This window comes from Chrysemys picta, chromosome 1 (genome assembly GCF_011386835.1).
Source record: "Chrysemys picta bellii isolate R12L10 chromosome 1, ASM1138683v2, whole genome shotgun sequence".
In the NCBI taxonomy this organism is placed as follows: Eukaryota; Metazoa; Chordata; order Testudines; family Emydidae; genus Chrysemys; species Chrysemys picta.
In genome coordinates this window covers 98,249,964-98,274,950 of record NC_088791.1, presented here as the reverse complement: position 1 = coordinate 98,274,950, position 24,987 = coordinate 98,249,964, and the positions used below count along the sequence as shown (strand labels likewise).

At 45.9% G+C, this 24,987-nt stretch overlaps 1 protein-coding gene across 1 annotated transcript in view; it reads right to left on the bottom strand.

Moving 5' to 3' along the window:
• The window catches only part of SYN3 (synapsin III), a 260,554-nt gene that overhangs the window by 23,433 nt on the left and 212,134 nt on the right, over positions 1–24,987 (bottom strand). Inside the window, exon 7 of the mRNA XM_005300814.5 lies at positions 8,650–8,712. Coding sequence (XP_005300871.2) covers positions 8,650–8,712 — 63 coding nt within the window. The remainder of the gene's footprint in view (positions 1–8,649; positions 8,713–24,987) is intronic.

Genomic DNA, 24,987 nt, shown 5'->3' with positions numbered 1-24,987 from the left:
TGGAAAAAGGAATCACTAAGTAAAGAGGATAATCAGCTCTCTGCCAAGAGCTACTAAAAAGGGTAAAGAAAAAAAACGTGACGTCTCCTCTCCCAATACTGCAAAAAACCAATCAACCAACACACCCCAGACAATGTTACTATCTTAATGTCACCAAACACAGCCTTTAGGAATGTGCACTGGCAAAAATCTACTCTGTGCATCAGCGAAGCCTGGCCAACTACAATGCCCCCAAATGGTAATGTGTGGAGATGGATGTGTTAATTTAAGTAGGTCTATAGTATAGGATCCGAACAATATGCGATTTTCATCATGCATTATTATTTATTATTTGTATTGCGGCAGCATCCAGAGGCCTCAGTCAAGGATCAGGACCCCATTGTGCTAGGCACTGTACAAACATTGAATAAAAAGATGGTCCCTACCCTCAAGAGTTTACAAACTAAATCCATATATGTGTGGAAAGGGGCTGGAAAGAGCCACAGGTCTATGTAAACCAGTCTGAAGGAAACATATGCATTGGTGGTTGGTGTCTCTTTGTAAAGAATGAATGAGCTATTCTAAATGTCTACCTAAAATCATGGGAAGGCAGCTGCCACCCTGAGTATGTAAGTAGAAGAATAATGACAAGTTTGTTGCTAACCTGCAATGGGTGTGTTTTTTCATTTATATTAGAGTTTGTAAGTTCCAAACAGAAAACAAAAATGCAGTCACATTCTGGCTTAGAAATTCTCTTACCTGGAGACTAACAAATTCTAAGAGGCTAATTAACTGGTAGGACAACTTTCACTTTTTCATGTTCTCTGTATGTGTATATATATCTCCTCACTATATGTTCCATTCTATGCATCCGATGAAGTGGGCTGTAGCCCACGAAAGCTTATGCTCAAATAAATTTGTTAGTCTCTAAGGTGCCACAAATACTCCTGTTCTTTTTGCGGATACAGACTAACACCGCTGCTACTCTGAAACCTCTCTTACCTAGGTGAGGTACAGATCTAGCGAATTTTCGAGTACTGGAAGAGCCGAGGTGAAGGTGGATTGCAAAACTGGTTTTGCCCTTACCTTTGGAGTTGATCCTGCTGAAATATATCTTGAAAGGGCTTTCAGTTCATCACCTAAATCATGCACATCAATATCACGCATGCCATCATGTGTAAACACTGTCTCTAGTGCCCTGCATTGCTGGTGTAGGTCTTATTCAGGTATAGTGAGGAGTTTTGGAATATCATACAACATCCCAAATATACCGCTGTGTTCCTTGAGCTGCATGAAACGTTCTTCAATTGACTGTATTGCACAATCTAGCACCTGGTTAAAAAATTCAACTTTGAATTGTTGTTTGGGGTCTCTTATGGGATTATCCCATGCCTCGTAATCAAAGTGTCTTCTTCTTTGGTGACTCTTATATTCTTGAATGGGTGGGAAAATAGCTTCAGTGTGAAGTTCCTCTGCCAACTTCTGTGCACTCTTCAGAACGTTTTGAAATCCCTCATCTGGCTGGTAAGACTGTAGGTATGACTTTGCTTTGTCCAGTTGTTCCATTGCTCCAGATATATCAAGGTAAACATCTTGGAGTCTCTTGATTACAACATTTATTTCAAACAGTATGTCATGTCACAACACTAAGCCACACAGAAATTTGAAGTTATGTGTGTTTCTGGTGATTCCATTTCCCTCTGCCACTGTTCTCCCATGAACAGTTCCTGTCATAGCATTATCCTCCATAATGGCAACTATGGCATCATCTATCTTCCCGATTTGGTGTTTGATAGGCTTTATCGCCTCCAGTCGACTTTCCCATCATGTGGCACTCAGTGGTTTCAGTGTCAGAGAGGATGTTCCCAGATGTTGCTTCAAAATTTGCCATCCATGAGTTGATGCAGAGAAAAATACATAGATGTTTTGAATTACATTAAAAAATTCAGCAGCCTCACTAGAAGCTGATGCTGCATCACTGACAACCAGGTTCAATGAATGAGAACTGCATGGGACAAAAAAAGCTCGAGGGTTTAACTCTCGGATCTGTGTCTGCGCTCCTCTGTTCTTTTCTCTCATGTTGGCCCCATTATCGTAGCCCTGACCTCTCATGTCAGCTATCGCAATTCCTGTATCTTCCAGCTTTTTAAGAAGCACATTTGTCATACCAGCTCCTGTAGTATCATCAATGTCAATACATTCTAGAAAATGCTCTCTGACAGTCACCATTGCGGGGACATTTTGTTGTTACAAAACGCACCATTGAAGTCATTTGTTCTGTATGGCTGATGTCAGGTGTGCAGTCCAGAATAACAGAGTAATATCTTTCTGACTTCAGATCTGCCACAATCTTCTGTTTGACTTTTGTTGCCAGTAACTGTATGATCTCATTTTGAATTGTTTTTCCAAGGTAGTGGTGTGTGTACATTTCTTGGGTGGTGACTCTTCTTAGATGCTCCTGGAGTACAGCATCAAACTCAGTCATCAGCTCCACAATTTTAAGGAAGTTTCCATTGTTTGGCACATGCAGCTGATCTGAAGTGCCACACAGTGCTAGGTTTTGGGTAGCAAGCATTCTCACAATGGCAATGAGCCTTTTCAGAACATTTTGCCAGTAGAGAGACTCTGATGCAATCTTCTCTTGATGCTGATCATCTATGGTGGCCTTTAACCTTAGTCTCATCTCAAGCTCTTTCCACCTATGGAATGCTCTCTGGTGATTTGCTGCCTTCTCATGGCATGCCAGATTTCTAGCCAGATTTTTCCAGTCCTTTGTTCCTGTAGAACCCAGTGTGGCTGGAACATTAGACTGGAAGAGTTTGTAACAAAAACAGTATGCAGCATTCTGGGGTTTTGAGTACGTAAGCCATGGCCTCTCCACTGTGTCACCACTGGGGATTTCACGCCAGTAATGTGTTGGATGGAAACTTCTGTTTTCACTGTCTTTGGGGAACATGAAGTTTTTCTCTTGCTGTAGCCCATGAAGTATAAGGAAGTCCCTCAGGCTACTGCTCAAGTGGGTCCACAGTCCTGGATCATCTAAACTTAAGGAACTAAACTCAGCAGCAGCTATTTCTTGCGCCTCCACCACACTCTTCTCTGATCTACACTTTTCTTCAGAAATGTGCATGGAGATGGAGATATGGATGCTGCAGTAGCTGCCAGGTCACCTGCACTCTGACTAACTGGAAGATCAGGCATCTCCTCACCACTCACACCCTCACTGGGGCCGGAAGGCTCACCATGAACATTTGTGTCTATGTATCTCAGGAGAGCTCCTTCCTGCTTAGATAGAAAAGCTTCCTTTGCTTTCTTTCTTTTTCTGAATGCTGCCCCAGAGGGGCGTTTTCTTCTTTCACTCATGACTGCTGTTCTGTGCCAGCTATGGTGGCTCTCAACACTCAATTGAAGGGGACAAATAAGTAGGCTGGTAGCAGGGCCTGAGTGAGGGAAGATATCAGTGTCCTAAGGGCCTAATTGGCTCCTACTACTTCAGTTGACTGCCTGTTCTCCTCAAGTGGGTTCAGGGAAGCAGCAGGAAACAGGAAGCGCCCTGAGAAGCTGGTGTTAATCAGTCCAGGCTCCTGGGGGTGCTAGAGAGGTACATAAGAGGCTCCTCCTCCTCTCTCTCTCCCTGCAGCTCCTGCTGCTTTCTGTTATTCCTTCTCACCTTTTTTCCTGCCTGCCTGTTATGTCTCTTGTGCCCTCCTTCCACCATCTCTGTGCATTTAGAGCAGAGAGAATACATATGCACCAGCAGCAGACACAATTTTCTACACTCTGGGTCCTAGTGGCGTCCCCCCACAGTCTGGCATCTGAGGTGGCCACCTCAGTTCGCCTCATGATAAGGCCAGCCCTGAAAGGAGTACATTGGAAGTAGCTTAGTTAAACTGCATTAAACCCCTAGGTGGATACTCTCATTCAGAATTAAAGTGGCCTTAATTCAGTTAATTCACTTCCACAGTGAACTGGAGAAAAAGACCCTGTGCCATCCTGGAACCCAGACCTCTCTTCTAAGGGTATATCTACACTGCAATGAGATACCCACAACTGGCCTGTGCCATTTGATTGGAGCTTGCAGGGCTTGGGCTAAGGAGCAGTTTAATTGTAGTGTATCCTTGCAGGGTCCCAGAGCCTGAGCTCCAGCCTGAGCCCAAATGTCTACACCACAATTAACACCCCCTTAGCCCAAGTCAGCAGGCATGGGCCAGTCGTGGGTTTTTAATTGCAGTGTAGACATACCCTGTGATGCTACATCCCATCTATCAACAGAGAAATGTTAATATAACCTTCCTGCAAGGCAGGATTTCAAATTATCTTGGGAGCCTAAAAAATAAGCACTGTGTATTTCAGTCACTGTTTGGACACCCAACCACTTTATGGCATCAAAGAGTCAGAACACATGGTCCTTGCAACGAGGGGCATTGACAGGAAATTCTGGTCTCCCCAGCTCCGATTTCTAGGTGTAGTGTTCCATTACTCCCATTTCCATGCTTATATTTCCTAAGTGTTCACAGACTCTAGAGTCTCAGGGTCATCACATCCTTTTTTGTCTCCAATCTGATCACTGCAGACACCCAGTCATATTCCTCTTCCACTTTCACTAGTCATGTGGCCACACAAGCAAAGAATCTGTCAGCCAGGTACATAATTATTATAGTTGTCCTTTACAGAGAGCAACAGAGGGTCCTGTGGCACTCTATAAACAGAGGGTCCTTTTGTGCCACAGGACCCTCTGTTGCTTTTTACAGATTCAGACTAACACGGCTACCCCTCTGATACTTTATGGAGAGAAGAGTGCATTAGCTTTCTCTCTGTATGTGACCCAAACTTTACTCTGTTCCACACTTTAAACCCACTTTCTATTATAGATGGATTGATGAGGCAGTTATCTGTGTCCATATTGGGTTCAGACACAAGGTATCAGTTCAAGGTTGAATTGGGTAGGATTTGAGTTTGATGGCACTCAAATGTGCAGCAATGGGCTTATAATAAACAGACAGACAGATATGATAAAAATCTTATGAGCTGTTCTCATGAGATTTCCACCCCAAATGGTGGAAGTCACACAGCATCAACAGAGTTTGTGATCTTTCCTCCATCTCAAACGGCAAACATCTCACAAGCTTACTTGTTCTTAAAAGGTTTGTGCCATATTGCAATTGACTCACAAAAATGGCTATTCTCACAAAATTTGCTCAGACTCCTTCTCGCTCCACAGATCCCCCACCACTCCTCAGACACCAGTGGATTTAACCCTCACATTAAATTTGGAACTGTCTTGCACATTGCTGGGGTCACCTCATAATAAATAATAATAATAATTGATAAAATTATTCTGAATTTTCCCTTCACAGCTTCCCTCACAGCACCTCTAGTTCAAGGCCAGCCTTAGCCACAGGTTTCAGCAGTCCCAAATCCAGGCTGTGTGTGCTGGATCAGACACAGCTCTCCATGTCTAGCAAAAGGTATCAGACCCACGTTCAAAAACTGGGATACTCCTGCTATTTTCAAGGTGGGTGGTATCTCCTGACTCATGAGTCAGAGAGACTGCAATGACTGGACTGTGCTGTTACATGTTAAATCATTATTTGTCCCCCATGTAGGAAAATATTTGTCCCTTGACAAACCAAGGTGACTTTTGCTGTTTTTGCTTCCTCTTTAATACACTGGATTTTCAAAGCTCTCATTTTTAGAACCTTCTATTTCCAGTCCCAGGAGAGACAAGGTGACGAGTCAACCTTCCTGATAAAAGCCCCCTGGTATTTTTACATTACATAGTGGCTCTGTTTAGTTTGTGCTATATTTAAACAAAAAAAGAAATCCCTCTGTTCCAGTGAGAGAAAAATAACTCTGACCACATTATTATGAACAACAAGTTTTTCTTCTGCGATGCAATAAATTCATCTGAGCTGGGATCAGTATTGGGAAGATGTTTTCATAATTACAGGTTGGTGTGGATCTGAAGTGGCTCTTAAACTGGCCTAATTAGAGAGGTCTAAAAATAAAATCAGAGTAGCTATATAGAAAGTTGCTCTTATATATATATATGAATGAATGTCTCATAAATATGTGCTGTTTCTCCAGTGTATAGTGTGACAAAGTTCCTCCTCTATCTTGGTGGGTCCTGCGCTTATTGGTGGATTTTCTTGCCTCAGAGATTCACCATGTGGGTTGGGGAACAGCCCAGAGACCTTCCCCTCTGGAAGAACCCACAGTCCAGGTCAATTGGGAGGTTTGGGGGGGAACCCGGGCCCGCCCTCTACTCCGGGTTCCAGCCCAGGGCCCTGTGGACTGCAGCTGTCTATAGTGCCTCCTGTAACAGCTGCATGACAGCTACAACTCCCTGGGCTACTTCCCCATGGCCTCCTCCAAACACCTTCCTTACTCTCACCACAGGACCTTCCTCCTGGTGTCTGATAACACTTGTGCTCCTCAGTCCTCCAGCAACATACCCTCTCGCTCTCAGCTCCTTGCACCTCTTGCTCCCAGCTCCTCACACTCACACCGCAAACTGAAGTGAGCTCCTTTTAAAACCCAGGTGCCCTGGGCTGTATTACCATAACTTGAAAGGACAACTTTTTGGTCAAAGCCTTTGCCATTTAAACATGCTAGAGTTCTATTTTCTCTTCACCTTCTCTCTTCCTTTTTTTTTTTTTGTTCTGTGACTTAAATAAGGCTGATTAAATTAATCTGAATTTCCCTTCAGGCTGCTTCTAGCTGGAGAAGGGCCCCAAACAAAACCCAAGGTTCAAATACCCCAGAACTTGGGTGGTTCTCAAAATCAGTTGCAAGGGGTCCCTAAGTTCATAATGGGCTAACCTAAATCTTGGGCTCTGAACAGCCCCATAGCTTTGGGATGTTTCATATCACCCCACCTCTCCATTCGTAACTAATTTTTATGTAACTCCCTGTGCTACTGCATGTGCTTTTGCTCTGATGTGTTATTTGGCAAACCTCTTCTATTATAACCAGCAGTGGCACAAAAATCTCAGTAAAGAATAAGGAGAAAACAAAGATCTGAGGTCTGATACAGATGAGACACGCTCAACTTCCTGCTGAGACTACAGTGGTCATTTGAGACACGCCATCCATGTGAACTCACAGGGCAACTTCTAAATGATTCTTCAACCATCTCAACTGCCAGTTTGGGTTTCTTTCAGCATAAGTGCGACACATTTATGACCCACATTACAGATGTGATAGAACAGCAATGAGGGAAGACCGGGGTGCGGTTCACCTGAGATACCCACTCTGCTCAAGGGAGCTGGAAACCTTTGCTTAGGTGAAAAGTAGTATGTATAACTGTCTTCTGGGTTGTTCTGATTGGATTTCCCTGGCCAAATAGCTCACAAGTGCACATTCAGTGATTCCACCTACAGCTAGTGCTAGGCTGGTTATTGCATTACAGTATGGTACAGCTTAACAGCGGTGTTGGTTTAAAATACAGACAAACTAATTTCATTTAGTTTTCCTGTTTATTTAAATACTTGTTCTTTGATGCCCAAGACCACTCTAGCAGTTGCTTGGGACTGTAGTCAGCTTCTTCTTTAGCAACCACAGATGGAGCACACAAACCACTGGAACATTATAAGGAGTTTCTATATGAAGGACAGGAACCTAGAGAATAATTTTGTTTCCAGGGCCCAGGCCTACAGGCTGTACTAAACCTGGGTCTTGCATAGTTTTCTGTTTAGGCAAAAAAAAAAAAGTGATACTTAGGGGGGAAAGGCCATTTTTTTTCTAGTGGAAAACTTAAGCTAGGATATTTCTCGTGATTCTTCTTCAGCTTTTATTGGGATCCAAAGAAAAACCAGGAGAGATGGTAACTCCCCCAAATAGGAACAAACCATATTCTGGACACAAATAGGATGCCTTGATATAATGATATATGTGACGGGTGTGACTATGGAAGATACAACATGCAATGTAAGTGTGTTTGACTAAAAGGGTTGCTGCCACCCTCCCCTCCCAAAGAACAGAGGTTGCTAATTCACTAAAAGATCCCAGGGAGCCTGGGAAAAACAAACAGGTTCTTTTGGGCAGGGAAGAGTTTTTCAGGATTCCTCTCTTGGCAGGCAACTAGGCAGTCTGCCTTCCTCCTTTGTAAGGGCCAGCCAAACTGTCCTGGTTCCTTCTAGTGGGGAAAGAAAATAACCGAAGGGCTTCCATTTGATAGAGTCAAATAATAATAACAGGGTCAAGAAGATCAGTGCTGCTTCTCCCTCTTTTGCAAGGAGACAATGGGAGATTGTGAGCTCCCAGGCTAAGGGCAACTTTGCAGGTGCTCAATAAAGAATATTTCTCTTTTCAGAAAGCACAAAAATGACCAGCCTGATGGCTTCAGGCCAACTGACTCAGACACCTCTCTAAGCAGCACATACACCACCCCAACCCATAGCAGTCTCCAACCCAATAGCACCTGTGCGCACACCCTATATATGCCTGCCTCTTAATGAGCCACAGCTGAAGGTCCTTTCCTCCCACACTGGCGGTTAATGCAGCTTGGACTAGCTGTGACAGAAGCTCTTTAACTTAACCCCTTCCCTACCCAGCTGGTTGCAGGGTACATACCCCTGTCACAGTGAGGGTGCACAATATATATCTGTAAGTTTACATGTCTATATACAGAGATGTAAAATGGGTGAGTTGTGTCAGGCTTTTCCTTACCTTCCCCATTCCAGCATGAGCATGTCCCAGCTTGACCACGACAGGGAAATTTGGGGTTGTGAGCTGAAAGACAGAAGAAAGAATCCCATTAGTATCTCTGTGGCAGTTCTTATCACCCAGCTACCTTCTTGCTGGGAAGCTGAGTTACCATTTCATGGACAAAAAAGGATGGTCTTGTGGGAAAACAGTGAACAGTATTTTTTTCACAGGTCTCCAAATGATTCTGATACGGAGGCTAAGAAGAGTTCCTCAGAGTCAACCCCCGCTCAAAAGCAGCAACTTCAAACACTCCACCTGCACTTCTTCCGGTTCGGGCTTTTCTCAGTCTCTCTCCTTGATTTTGGTCCCTTACTTTTTCTGTCACTGTCCCCGTTCCCTCCCTATATATTCAACCTGCACCTGCAGTTTTCACTGGGGGAACACAGCGTTTCAAAGGTGACATGAGAATCTGAGTTATTTTCACAAACCCCTTCCCAACTCCCAACAGTTCTCATTCCCCATCTGCTTCCCCTTTCCCCTTTCCCCTGGCAGTGGTGGTGATGTGTGTGTAGGGGGGAAAGAGGGGAGGAAATGGATGGCAACTTTTGGGTCAAACTCACAAAGACAATCCACTAGTACAACTCTCTTGCTGTGTCTTTCATGGGCAGGTATCATAGGCTGGGAGAGGCTGAGCCTCCCTAAACAGCCAGGCATGGCCTGCCCACGCTCCGCCCCCGGGTCCCCTCCTGCTTCCCTCTCTGTGGCTCTTGTCGTCCCCCATGCTGTGGCTCAGCGCTCCGGGGCTGGGGGCACTGGGGCTGCGCTGCCTGCCTGTCCGGCACTCCGGGGCCGGGGCAGCCTGGGGTGGGGGGGCCGGTGGCCTGCAGTGGGGGAGGCTCTGGGCTTCTGCAGGGGGTAGAGGGAGTGGAAGGGGTGGGGCCTCAGGCAGAAGGGGCAGGGCTGGGGGCTAGCCTTCCCGAGCTGGCGGTTTACATGCCGCCCATGGTGTCTTGTCTCACTCTCTCTCCTCCAAATTCACAATATCATATAATGGGGGGGGGGGGGGGAGAAAGGGGAGGGAAAGGGGGAATAAAAGAATGGGCGAGGGCAGGGATTAAATAATATAATACAAAAACTCACATTGTGTCCCTTCTGTCTCACTGCCTCTTGTCTGTGTGTGGAGCCTGCCAGCTGATCCAGGTACACACACCGCTACGTAAGCATCCCTCAGTAGGGCTCCATGCAGGTGTAGGTGTGCACCCACACAGATCAGCTGACAAGATCGGGACCTTAAAATGTGTAGTCTTTTGGGCCTGTCTTCTTACATGATTGTGAAGGGCCTAAGATATGTTCCATATATGACACTATAACACCGAACCTTGTTTCATGTTGCTCTGCCTGAAGTTTGTGGACATCACACTTAAACCCCACACCATTGGGTGCATTCTTGCATCTCTCTGTGATACCATCATCCTGCACCTTATCATGTACTAGTGCATTTAAGTCATCTGAATGCCCCACCATTGCCATACACTACACTGTATATTTATTGTACATTTGCCCAATTTAACAGGATTTAGAGAATTTTGTCTTTATTTAAATGCATGAAGCATGGGCTGGATTCATTAAACAGTTACCCTGAAGATTTGATGGTGGCAGTGAGTTGAAGTTGAACAGATAAATGGCTTTCCTATTTGCTTAAGTTGGAAAATAGAGAAATAAATTGTTCTTGTGCTAATTACCAATTGTCTATATGGACAGAAAGCTGCTATGCCCTAAATATAGAATTGGGTGTTGTCTTCATCTGTGACATTGTGTGGTGAGTGGCTGAGGATAGTTTCTGTGTCAAGGAAGGATCAGTGGTGATAATGGAGTACCACTGAAGTCACTTGGAGTTGTAAGTACTCAGCATTTCACAGGACCAAGCCCGTTAAAGCAACAAGAGCCTGTAATCACTCTGTATTGTATATATGGGCCAGATCATCAAGTGGTGTAAACTGGCCAGGCTCTGCTGAAGTCAGTGGAGTTATGCCCATTTACACGAGATAGGGATCTGGTCCTGATCCCAAAATCTCCTCCACATATCTAGATAGAAGGCAAGCAAACTGGCCACCATAGGCAGACAGATTGATTAAAGGGGTAGAGAAAGTATAACACCGGTAGCTATAAGGTTTGCCCATTTACACCCCTTCTCGGGTTCTGGTTTTTAAATTAACATTCAAAATAAAGTTCTCAAGTTCCCCCTCAAGTCCCTCCATTTACTATCTTATCAGGCCACTCCCAGGCCTTTCCTGCTTGTAGTCTCACTTGTCTGTAGTCTCACTTCCAAGTTCTAGATTTCTCTGCTGGAGCCTACATACTCTCACCAGCCCCTACACTCCACTCTGGTCTCTGCAGTATCCTGCTCTTTACAGGAGAATCAGCTGATCCCTGCCCAGGTGTGCCTCCTTAGTAACTAGAGTTGGCTGGCCACAGGTCTCAAGCCATGAACGGACAAGGCATTTTGTTACATCCTCCTACCCCACTTAGACCCTTGCCCACCACAGGGCAAGTTCTACCCAGCTCTCCTTTCATCTAATTACTTTCAGAGAGAAACTGCTCTCTCTCCCACACTGTCTCCATCTTCGCTGTCTGGAGAGGAATCCCATCTCTTTTGTCCACCGGCATTTTGATTTGTCACTCAAAGCCCTGCTTATCTGTGGCTAGCTTGTCCCTTTCTATCAGGCCAGCTGCCTGGCTTCTTCCAAAGTTGCCAATTCCTTTCAATACCTCTCCTTTGAGGAAAGCAAACTGTTAATGGCCTCTCCCAACGCATCACAGTCATGCCCTGTTCACAACCAGAAGCCTTGTCTTGCCACCCCTTAGGCATTTCCACACCTTGGTCATGCATCTCCAGAACTGAGTCTCTCTCTGACTTAATATCCTTTATCCGAGCCTGCAACAGCTCTATTTTCATGGAATCATAGTTTAAGGCCAGAATGGACCATCAGATCATCCAGTTTGATCCCCTGTACATCACAGGCTACCAACGCCACCCAGCAGCTGCACACCAAACCCAACAACCAAAATAAGACCGAAATATTACAGCCCACAGGAGACTAGATTAATATGTGCCAGCGGCAGAGCTGTGCACCGGCAGGACCACGGTGCACCAATGCCCGAGGCCCCTGCAATGGCAGAGAACTGATTAAGTGAGATATAGATAATCCTGGCAAGTGATACACAGCCCTCTCGCATGCTCTGGGGTGCAATCCAGACCAGTGAGGGGTTGTGTCACTGCCTGCCTTGTACCCATAACTTTCTCAAAATGCTCTGCTGCTGTAGCACCCTTTGTTCGGACGCTCCCAGCCCGCACACAAGCCTGCACTGAATGTCTGTGTGTTACGCAGCTCTGTCTCAGCAATTCTGATTCCAGCAGCCTGCTTGTGACACCCCAGCCACACTCTGGTTACACCTGGCAAGATGACCCCAAACTCCCTGTCCCAATTTTTCCCCAAGCCGTGTGCTCCTCAATGTTCAGCCCTGTCCTGGACCATTCAGAGAGATATTAAGGTTTGTTTGTTCCTTTAAAGATCCAATACCCAACAGCTTACCACATTAACTGGAGTTAACATTCACTTTAAATCCAACACAGCATGGGGTTGGTTTAGATTAAAAGTAAGACAAGTTTATTAACAAAGGAGATAGGATTTTAAGTGAGTTCCAGCATAAAGGATAGAGTTAGAAATGGTTACAAGCAAATAACATTCTCTAGAGGCTAAAACTTAATAAAACAAGCTACAACCTTTGTTCCAGGTCATTTCCATACCAATCTACCTTCCAGCAAGATGGGCTGCCCACCCTCTCTAGTCAGGATCGTGTACAAAGTCCTAAATTCCATTGTCTTCTTAGGTGAAAGATAACTTGGAGTTCTCTGCCCCTTTCTTTACAGTCCAGTGAACCTTTGAAATGGATTGTTCTGACAGTTCCCCCCACTCCCTGCCCCCCGCCATAGTAAAATTCATTCAAGCTGTGTGGAAGGCGACATGGAGTCTGGTGAAAGAAATTCTGTGCTGGTTTCTTTCCCCATGGGTGTTCGCTAACATGCAAATTGATCTGTTTCCTGCAATTTCCTCCCCCTGTTGTTTTGATGGTCCTGTTTATCTTCTATGTAATTTGCATTCCCATCATCTCTTAATGTACCTTGGAAATACCTTCCACGTGCCAGAACCACATTCCTTTGTCTAGGGTGGAGTAACTTTAGCCCTGCCTGGCAGACACACTTTGATAACATAATTTCCAATATGTTTGTAATTTTGAATTTGTGCCCCCTACATACACCAAGAAAGAAAATTAATGATCAGTATGTTATTAGCTTTCTATGGCTATCTGACATGACCCTTTTTAGATACAGGTTCTGACATCAGTGAGTTGGGGCACTGGGGCACAGGCCAGCTGGAATTCACTACCAGATATCAGTGAGCCCTTGCCCTACTGCATTGGGATGCTATTAGGGTCTCACCCACAAACTGCAGATGAAGGGAACACCCCTCTTCCCAAAGGTCACTCACTGCCAATCTGACCTGGGGGCAAGCTCCTTCCTGACCACACATCGAACAATCACTTAGACCCTAAACACATGAGCAAGAACTAGTCAGCCAAGACCTGAGAGACAGGCTACTCGGTGCCACAGCAGAGCCCTGACCCGCCCCATCCAACCTCTCATCTCCAGCCATGGCCATCCCTGATGCTTCAGGAGAAGAAGATTAAAAATCCACTCCAGAATACATTGGTGGGTGGGGGAAATCCCTTACTGAACTCCTGCACTGTCCTGTATGATAGAGGTAGGGACAGATGTGGCCCCCAAGGTATTTCTGTCCTCCTCACCATCTCTGCAGTTTACTGGTCATCCCTTCTGACCCTTCCTTCACTTTCCTACACTGGGAAAGGGCCCGTCTTTCCTCCTTTTTCAGTTTGGGCCCCTGGAGCTGATCTGGTTCTGCTAACAGCCCGTACAGTACTCCCGGTGGTAATCCACAGGTCTGGGGACTGTTTCACTGGGACTGTCTGGTTTTCCCTGTCTCATAGAACGCATCTTTCTCTTCCCCTTTTACCATATGTTCTCCTGCTCCACACCTGAAACACCTCGTGGGGTGTGTGTGTGTCTTCTTCTCCCTTGCCCTAGTTGGACATGTCTTATGTGCCACTTAGGGGGATGCTCCCAACTTGGTCTGTTGCTCCTCTTCTTTTCCTTTTACATTTTACAATTTTTAAAGGGGCAGCCCCTCTTGATGTGCCCCACCTCTCAACATGAAACATTTGGACAGGCCCTTCCACTTCTAGACCACCCTTGGAGTGTCTCTTCCTTGAGCACACTCCGAGTGCTCCCACTGCCACCTGGGACACTCTACTCTTTTGTGTCCTGGCTTCCCACATCTCAAACACAGCAGGATCTTCCTCAGCTGCTGGTAACAGTGATCTCCCTGCTGTGGCTACTGTGCCCTGAGCTGCACCGCCTGGATTGCCTGCTGACTCTGCAGGAGCTGCAGAAGGAATGCTTGAATCCCACCGCTGCTGCTCAGACAGAAGACACACCACATCCTCTATTTTCTCTCCTTTTTGACCACCAAAATGCCCTCCTTGTTGGAAGGAAGGTCTTGGATCCTGCCAGCTATGCCAGTGTCATAGGGTGGCTGATTCCCGCATGCCCTCTTGTGGCCTCAGGGCAGCCCTGCAAGCAGCCCCTGCCTCAGTTTCCCCTTTCAAGGGACTTCTTCAATAATGCACAAATCTTTCAGGTTCTAGTTTATTAAATTAACAGCATTCAAAGTAAAGTTCTCAAGCCCATCCATTTACCCTCTTATCAGGTCACTCCCAGGCCTTTCCTGCCTGTAGCCTCAGTTCCCACTTCCAGGTACCTATGCTGGGGCCAACTCGCTACCAGCAGCCTCTGTATTCTACTCTGGTCTCCCTGAGCCAGGGCCGCACAGAGGTTTTTGGGAGCCTAGGGCAAAATTTGAAATGGAGGCCCCCACCCTTCCAAAAAAATTACCATGGAGATGAAAGAGTTTAAAAAGAGGGGAGGGGATGGAAGGTCAGAAGGGCCCAGGCCTGTGGGGTTACAGCCCTCTTCAAGGGGATGGAGGGCTCTGCCTTGTGTGTGGCCAGAGGGCTGCTTCCAGTCCCGCCTCTCCCTGTGCTGTAGCCCCACTGCCCATGGGAGTGGTATCCCAGACTCCTGGCCCAGCACTTACCTCCAGGCTCTCAGACTGGTGAGGCACCTTAGGTCTGACGCAGCATGATGGAGGGGCGGCCAAGCCAAACCTGAGTGGTGCTGCAAACCGATGGGCCCACTTGCAACATCACTCACTCAAATTTGGTCATGACACCAGTCTGTCCTTTTGGGGGCCCTCTCAAAAGGAGGTGCCAGGGTAAACTGCCTCTCTCCCCTCACCACATCTGGGTGGCCCTGCCCTGAACATCCTTCTCTCCACCTCCTTTTGCTCTTTAGAGGGGAATCAGCTGATCCATGCTCAGGTATGTCTCCTTAGTAACTAGGCTTGGCTGGCCCCAGGCAAGCTACCTGTTACAAGGATTTTGCACCTACTAATGGCATTTTGGGACATAATGGATGTTGTGGTACTTGTGTGCAAATGACTGTGCATGTAAAATTACGTGTGCAAAATCAGAGGCTGGATAAAGCCCCCTTTGAAAATACATGGCTGTAAACTATGACCCCCCCATCCACTAGCTACCACTGGGATTTTGAATGTAGCCATTAAATACAGAAATATTCTTAGCATTGATTATTAATTAGACTCTAACAGTGTTCTCGGCCCTGAGACAGACACCGTTATCAGAGATCTTCCCTTGGAGGCCTTGCCTTGAATAAAACAGAAGGACCGTGTAAACCAGGAGCGCCAAGGGAGGGAATTATCTTAGGGCTTGTCTACATGGGATGTTACTGTGTGGCCAGTCAGAGTGTGAATCTACAGTGCACTCGCTTGCCATGCTGTAACACCCTGTGTGGACACTATTACAGCACCCCAAGGGTCCCAGAGTGCACTTTACTACTTGTAAAGTGTAATAGGTCAAATCGCACCCTAGGAATTTTGATGCAATGTAGCAGTGTCTTCATGGGACATTACTGCACAGTAAGCTAGTTCACTGTATAGTCACACCCTGGCTTGCCATGCAGTAACATCCCATGCCGACAAGCCCTTAGATGAAGCCTGAGCTCCCCCTTAGTATAACATTTGCCTTGTTTTACTCAGTGGTGAGCTTCAAGGAAGAAGTTGGTCCATGGGAGGGATGGAGGAAAGGATGACAGACTGGGAGTTGGAAGAGTACCCCATGGATAGGGGCAGGTTGGTGGGAGGAAACGAACAAAGGGCATTAGGACTGCTTACAAACTACCACACAACATACACAATTACATTCCAATCACTACTATATTGCACAGTGAACTTTGTAGCAACATGACGGATGATTTGAAGAAGGCTCTGGGGAACAGGGATGGTAAACAGAAAAGTTATAGCTCTTGGGAGTATATTCTTAGAGGTGTAGCACAGAATCTCACCTCTGCTTAGCAGGAACTGGTCTGGTGTTACCCATTCACTTCTCAGACTACATCGGCCACCAGTCATTGGTGGAGGGGGGTGGAGTTCAGTAACTACCGCCAGAGGATGGATTTGAACTGGTAACTCAGAAGTGAAAGGTTCCATAGGTGGGATTTTCAAAAGCAACTAAGTGACTTAGGAGCACACTTTACATTAACTTTCCATGCCTCTCACCTCTAAGATGCCAGTTCAAATCCATCCCATGTGTCATTACCAGTCCTCTTGCTATTTGCCATTGTTATTTTATAATTATGTGTATTACAGTTGTGTCTGGAATCCTCAGTCAGGATTGAGGCCCCATTGTGCTTGGAGCTGTACAATTTCTGTTCTCTCCTTGAAGGAAGATTAAGTTCTAATGCTTTATTTCAAAGGACAAGATCTCAGTTTATTTAGTTGTCTTTGCCTGGGTGATAGGGATATCTTCTCCGTGTGGGAAAATAACAGATGTTAATCATATGCTTAAAAGTCAAAAGATCCTGATATTTGTGGAATGTGAAGTGTGCAGCATTTTTCCTGTGCAAATTCAGAGGGGAACCAACAGGAGGAGCAAGGGAGTAGATAAAAGCTTTGGGTTTCCCATAGAATACAACGAGCTGATTCAATCCAGACATGAAAGAAATCATTTTGTGATGCAGTGCCATGACATATACAGTGCAATCTTTTTTCTGTCTGAACTAAGTTCAGGATTTACTGCAGCCTGCAAGCTGACTTTGCCAAATGCGGGGTAGACATGTGAAAGTCGGGACTGTCCAGTGGAATGTGGAATGGGTGGTGGGTGTGTGCCTGACTTTAACTTATTAGCTCATGAGCTCTATGCAGAATTGTTGACTCAGTGGACAATACCACGTTCCTCTTTATTATTTCTACAGCTCCACAGATGTGCCTGGTGATTTACAGATGAATACAGAGAGAGGTCCCTGCCCCCTCTGAAGCTGACAGTCTAGATGTAGCAGAGAAAGAGATGACAAGTAAAAAGGAGAGGATATGGGAAGGAGGAGGGTGGCAACAGCTAAATATATGCTTTGTTACAGACATATACAGACATATTGTTACGGGTTCTTTTAAAGTGTGTGTGTGTGTGTGTGTGTGTGTGTGTGTGTGTGTGTGTGTGTGTGAGAGAGAGAGAGAGAGAGAGAGAGAGAGTATATTATAATCATAATATATGCAATCCCATGCTCTGAGTGTCCCTAAGTCTCCAACTGCCAGAAGCTTGGACTGGATAACTAGGGATGGATCACTTGACATTGTTCATTCCCTCTGAGGCATCTGGCACTGACTACTGTCAGAAGACAGGATACTGGGCTAGATGGACTATTGGTCTGACCCAGTATGGCCTTTCTTATATTTTTAATAAGATGGAACAAAGTCTATTAGGCAGGAGGCATGGTAAATGGGGGTTGGTGTCTGGAAACCCAAATGAAATAAGTCTTATGGAAGAATGAGAGTCTGCATGGCTCACCGGATGGGGAAGGATATTCTAGGCATAGGAGACATCATGAGAAAAGGTTCTGAATTGCATATGGGAGAAGGATAGATGGATCAAGACTACAGCGCATAAAGTGTGAGCTGGAGCAGTAGGGAAAGATGAGAGATGATGAGATAAAGCAGGAACAAAACTGTGCAGAATCCTGAAAGTGAAGACATGGAATTTGAATGTGATGTGCCATGAGCTAAGGAGGTGCAGTGATGTGGTTGGAACAGTGGGCAAGGAAAGTGACTTTGGCTGCTGGCTGTTGGATAGTCTGCATAGGAGTGATGTGTGATTTAGGAGGCCACAGAGAAGTAAGCTAAAGCAGTTGAGGCAAAAGATTACTGGGACATAGACCAGAGTTTTAGCAGAAGAGATGGAGAAGAGGGAACACATTTTTAAGAAGTTATCAAGGAAGAACAGGGAAGCTGTTAGCAACTTCTAGGATTTGAGAGGGAAAGACATGAGAGAAATTGGAGGACACCATGGTTGCAACTCTGGGTAACTGTCAGGGTAGTAGAAGTATCAACAGTTTCTATGAAGAGAGAAGGTGAGATTCAAGGATATAATAAGGAACTCCATTTTTCCCATTTCATTTAGAGTTGGAGCTGGGACATGCAGGAGGAAATGTAGGAGAGACACATGCAGATATAGGATGAAGACAGGAGTAACAGGCCAGAGGTAAGTGGTAATTAAGGTAGGTGATGGCTTAAGGCAGGAGTAGACAATTATTTTTTGTCAAGGTCCAAATTTCTTGGTCAAGGTATAGTAAAGGTCCAGACACCAGAGAAAACAATAAAAAAAAATGATAATAAGTAAATAAATAGATTTTGGGGGCCATTCAAAAGCATCTGGTGGTCAAGATTTGGTCCGTGGCCCCCTGTTGACTATCCCTGCTTAAGGCAATACAGAGTTCAGGATAGGTAAAAATCTGATCTGTGCTATCGGTTATTCCTCCATTACATTAAAAAAAACCCCAAATGGCCATATAAGGTAAGTCCCACATCCTGGAATCAAACTAACCACAGACCAATGTGCTATGGTTGTAATATGTGCTGTGGTTAGAACGTCTCATCCAAGTGGGTTGAAAGGGTTAAGGACAGAGCACAGCTTTTTGTATTAACTCAGACCTGCCTAACTTTTGTCATTAATCCCACATTTAATGTGACTTTAATTTCCTTTCTTGGTGCTCCAGGAGGATGCCGTTCAGGGTCACTCTGGTGTGCTGAGCATTTGGGAACACAGGCATGCAAGCATTTTAAGTTCTCTTCATTTCGCTGGGGTTTCAAGCGTGAGAGAATTGTAAAAACAAATCCAGGCAAACAGATGCACAGCAAAGAAATGGATTCAGTGGGGGCTATCCATATGCGACGGATAGTTTTGGCCAATAAATCCCTAGCACCACCTGTCCAAATATGGGAAAGACTTTTAAAGGGCACATTGAGTGCATAGAAATGTTTCATTTCTTAAAGTATGGAGTTCACTTTGTAGGGCTTGTGTTCTCCAAGTGTGTTTGCCTTTAAGGACACCTCTAGGTATTTCCCCTCTTTCTGAGGACAGTGAGCCCTCCAGAGTGTGTTTAATTTTCTTTTTTTTTTGCTGGGTGCAGTAGTGAGACAAAGGGAAGCTGGATTTTTCCCCTCTCTCTGACATTGTTTGGGTTTCTTTCTGCCCTATTTTAATTCACAAATTAGAGTACTCTGTGACGGGTTCAGTCTCAGAGACTCCCTTAGGACTGTCACCTGATGTGCTGAGACTACCTCTGAGCCCATTTTCTCTGCCAGTTTGGGCCTCCAGAACCCTGCCTTGCCGAGCCAGACACACCAGTCTGCTCCAACACCGACCCAGGGTCTGAACCACGTGCCCCAAAGCTGCAGACTTAACTGAAAACAGCTTAAGAAGTGCTCCTGTCTCTAGCACCCAGACACCCAGCTCCCAATGGGATCCAAACCCCAAATAAATCTATTTTACTCTGTATAAAGCTTATACAGGGTAAACTCATAAATCGTCCACCCTCTATAACACTGATAGAGAGATATGCACAGCTGTTTGCTCCCGCAGGTATTATTAATTGACCCCCAGAGTAAGTAATTAAGCAAAAGTGATTTTATTAAGTATAAAAAGTAGGATTTAAGTGGTTCCAAGTAATAACAGACAGAACAAAGTAAGTCACCAAGCAAAATAAAACAAAACACGCAAGTCTAAGCCTGATACATTAAGAAACTAATTACAGATAAAATCTCACCCTCACCCTCCAATAAGCTTCTTTCACAGACTAGACTCTTTTCTAGTTTGGGCCCAATCCTTTCCCCTGGTACAGTCCTTGTTCCAGCTCAGGTGGTAGCTAGGGGATTTCTCATGACTGCAGCCCCCTTTGTTCTGTTTCACCCCCTTCTATAGTTTTGGCACAAGGCAGGAATCCTTTGTCTCCCTCTGGGTTCCCACCCATCCTTCTAAATGGAAAAGCACCAGGTTAAAGATGGATTCCAGTACCAGGTGACATGGTCACATGTTCTGTGAGCCCCCCCCCCATTCCTCTAGGACTGGCCCGCAGGTATGCAGTGGAGGCTTGCAAGTAAACATTCACCAATTGTCCTGGTTGATGGGAGCCATCAAGATTCCAAGCCACCATTAATGGCCCACACTTTGCATAGTTACAATAGGAGTTCAGAGTAACACTTCGTATTTCTAGCTTCAGATACACGAATTATACATTTATACAAATAGGATGACCACACTCAGTAGATTATAAGCTTTGTAATGATACCTTACAAGAGACCTTTTGCATGAAGCATATTCCAGTTATATTATATTTACAGTCATAAGCATATTTCCATAAACATATGGAGTGCAATGTCACATATTCCTCTCCCAAAATAAACATGTTACATAGGGGAGGGAGGAAGTTACTCTCTAGGAAGGAGGGGAACCCTCTAGGAATTGGAGCATTTGGGAAGTAAATTCTAAAGCTGTGGAATGGAGTCAGGAAGGTAACATCAGAAGGAAGAAAACTATGCATGAGGCTGAATGAACTATAGCACCCCAAACCATCTTCCAGGAACCCCAGAACCCTGCTTCTGCAACACATCTGAGGGCAAAAGAGTTTACCCTCCCTCCCTATCCCCCCACTGTCCTGCTTCCAATGGGTTTGCCTCCTATCCTCAATTCCCTCTGAATCTGGATCTCTTATTTGTGGCCCCAGAGCTTCCGAGACTGTTTATTTTCCTTGTCTGCCACCAATGGTCGTAATGCACCCAGAAGGCTTTGAGTGCTTCTCCCACTGTCTTTGGGCCAGATCCTGTGCTCATCAAGTTCAGTGGGTGCCAGGCATGGCCTCTTGATGGGAACCAAACTTCCTTGAGCCAGTGTGAAAATTGCAGTGCAGAATTTTGGTAACCATGCCCTTTAGGGGCTCAGCCATGCCCCTTTTGGTGCTTGCACTTTAGTCCATAGAGCCAGCTAATGGAGCTACAGCTACACATACTTTTCACAAGCCGAGGATCACCTCAGAAGTATACAGTGAGCGCAGTTCACTAGCGGGAAGGCTTATGCCCACTTCTTGCCAACTTTACACAGGCACAGGTCCACATTGGGCAATGGATACTCAAACCTTACTACAGGCTTGGTTCTGATTTCACACCAGTGGAACTCATTTAAAGGCAATGAGATCAGAATCAGGCCTTGTGTATACCAGGGCCTTGGCTACACTCGCGGATTCACAGCGCAGCCGTGGCAGCGCTGTGAAGTGCGAGTGTAGTCGCGCCTCCAGCGCTGCGAGAGCTCTCTTGCAGCGCTGTAAGTACTCCACCTCTCCGAGGGGAATAGCTTGCAGCACTGCGAGAGAGCGTGCAGCGCTGCAGGCACTGATTACACTGGCGCTTTACAGCACTGCACTCGCTGCGCTCGGGGGGGGGGTGTTTTTTCACACCCCTGAGCGCAGCAAGTGCAGCGCTGTGAATTGCCAGTGTAGCCAAGGCCCTAAAGCAAAGCAAAGTATGGCACTAGCCGTAATCCGTAACATCCCAAAATATCCCAAGATAGTTGTAAATACAGGCATAGTGCTAGTGTTCTAGTTCACCCTTGGCCGAAATGCCAGCTGTCAGATGCTTGGCAGGATGAGGTGGGCAGTAGATCAAGGCAGTATCTTCATGGTTCACTGCCTGGTAAAGGGTACAGGATACCACAGTTCACTGGTAGGTTTGAAATACCCTCTGGGTTTCCAGCAGCTGCTCAGCAGTGGGTCACCCTTTCTTTTTTTGCTTTGCGTTCTTCTGTTGTGCCAAAAGCGCTCCGAGCAGTGGAATTACTGGCATAGATAGAAACCAGAACATCAGGGCACTCACCACTTGACTTTTTGAAAAGCTTGACTTTTAGTTTTTTAAAGGCACAGGACTAACAAAACCAGCAATGAGAATTAAGTTCTCAATGTTCAGAGAGCTTTTGATGAATGTGTAATCTACAAGAATTAGGGAAACAGGAGTTGCCACACTGCAGATAGTCTCTGTCTATGTGATAAGGTGTAGAAGTGAGTGTATGTCTTCATGTCTTCCTGTCATATCATATGATGCCATACAATACAGTTTCACATTTATGCATACTGGCACATGGGATTTTTGTCTGCACACTCACAGGCTAACACATATGCAATGGATTAAGACTGCCATATGTTATCGTGTCAATATGACACAAGTCATGTTGGCTACATTGTTCACAATCTTTCACATATATTTTTCATCACCCTCATGCTCTCCCACTTACTCAGAAAGTTGGGACTTGTATCACATTCTCACCTCTCCTCTAGTGTCCTAATATATCCTGCTTTTCCACCAGCTCTAATTTTAAGCTCTTTGTCCTTTCCCCCCCATTGCTATGTCGCAGAGTCTGATGCCTCTTGCCCAGCAGTGGAAAATCTAGTTTTATCTAGGCTAGATTTTGCCTTTGGTTCTGTGGAATTTAGGGGATGTAATGGCAGCCTTCTTCCCTGTGACTGGCCTATTGTGTGCATATTACAGCTGGTCAGGAATTTTAGGAAAAAATGCTTTTTTGATTAATTCATTGAAACCAGAACTGTTTGTGGGGAAGGGCTGGTTAGAACAAATCTCCTAATTCAGAAATGTTTTGAAAACTTTGTTTGAAATTGTCAGTGTCCCATTTTAACATTTGCAAGACAGAAAAGCTTGTTTTTCAGTTTGAAATGACTTTTTGTTTTGAAATTTTAGTCAATTTACAGTTAAAAATGTAACAGGTCAAAATTGAATAAAATGTTTTGATAGATCTGATATGATTTTTTTTCCAGATGATCTGTGTGCGTAAATTTTTGAGATTTCAAATTTTCATCTCCATTGGGGATGGGAACTTTTTTTTTTTAAACCTGGAGACGCTCATGGAATGGGAAAACTGTTTCCCTCCCAGCTCTAGTGCATATGTAGCCCACATAAGCACAGAGTGGGTCTTTGTCGCCCTCTTGTGGCTGGTTCATGTGGTAGGCTACAAGCCTACTACAGCAGTTTGTCCTTCTGCTGAAGTGGGAAAGGCTCAGGCTGTCAGCAGTGAATGCCAATGACCCAAGCAGATGGTTGTTATACATGTGTGCTTTGGCCTTGACCTGAGAACCAGGCTTGCCCTTGTGGGCTGGAAGTGGTGGCAGTTCTACCAGGTGAGTTAAATACAATTCACAGAGGACATATGCTGAGTTATTTTCAACTGGAACTGGCTTCAATTTACATCCTATTTCCATCCTAACCCTTTCCAGCCTTAAGGAGAAAGGGGCTCTTCAAGCACACGCAAACAGAGGAAACCACTGTGGGGATCAATCTTTTTTCATCTCGTAACCACCATCTCAACCAGAGGCATTCTTTTCCTTCCTAAACACACACATTTGTGTAGCAGAGACTACAGTGGCTAGGAATTGCAAGCAGCAGGAAGTAGAGACATTCCATTGGGAATAACACATAGACCCTCTTCTTTTCACTGGGCATGCCTGAGGCTGCGTGGAGGCTGTGGTCTGCTTAAGCCCCCCATTCAGTCAGCTCTTCTCTGTTTACAGAGAAAAGGGTTCGCCCTTTACGGGAAAAGGAGGTGGGGACCTGGGCTGATTTTATCTGTGAGGCAATATCTCCACCTCACTTGGATAAACAAGACAAATGTGAGTGAGCCACTGCAGACCCAACACTGGGTATTTGTTTCTCAGCTAGGCTTATTGCTTAGGTTTTCATCAGACAGATGTAAGAATGTGTAACAAGCGCAGCAACCATCAGGGGCATTATATGATGAATGGCCAGGGTTACCATAAGTCCGAGTTTTCCCCAGACACGACCTCTTTTTTGATCCTCCGTCCCCCCGTCCGGGCAGATTTTTCAAATAAGAGGAAGTGTCTGGGATTTTTGCAGAGCAGACATTGCAGCTCAGAAAGAGCCACCTCCGTGCCCCAATTGGTTCCTCCCCTGCATCTGCAGCTGCCGGATCCACCCACCCTGGCCAGGCCTAGCCCGCCAGGTAAGTGGAGCCACCAAGCACCTCTTGGCTGGGCCGTCTCTGGGAGGGGGAGAGGCCCACAGGGAGGCGCTAACTGATGGGCTGCCGCTGTGTCCCAGCCACCCGGCCACTGTGACAGGGAGCACAAAATTGCCCCTCACCTTGAGTGTGAGGTCACAGGTAGCCCCTCCAGCACACCCCAATGCCCCTCCCAGTCCACACACACCCCTCCAGCACTCCCATGTACCCCCTGCCAGTACACACACACCCCTGTAGCACCCCCAAATACCTCCTGCCAGTACCCCCCCCCTCCAGTACCTCCCAAATATCTCCTCCAGCAGCCCAATACCCCCTGCCAGTACACACACCCCTCAAGTACCCCCCCCCAAATATCCCCTCCAGCAGCCCCAAATACCCCATGCCAGTACACACACCCTTCCAGCAGCCCCCAAATACCCTTCCCAGTACACACACACTCTCCAGTACCCCCCAAATACCTCCTCCAGCACCCCCCAGCTGTACCCCCTCTCCAGCTCCTCTCCTCCTGGCAGTGTCCTCTATTTGGGAATTTGAAATATGGTAATCCTAGGACTGGCCCTGTGCTGGAATAGCAGGAAGTGCTGCAGTTCAGGACGGAGGTGCATTGGTACTGCAGTAGGGGCTCAGGACTGGAGTATCGGGGAGTGCTTTAGACCCAGGACTGAGGTGTATTGACATTTTGTAGGGACTCAGAAACAGTGGCGTGGGGAGGTGCTGCAGGTCAGAAGTGAGGTGCATTGGCAGACCTGTATAATGGGAGCGAGCACAGCAGTTACCTGT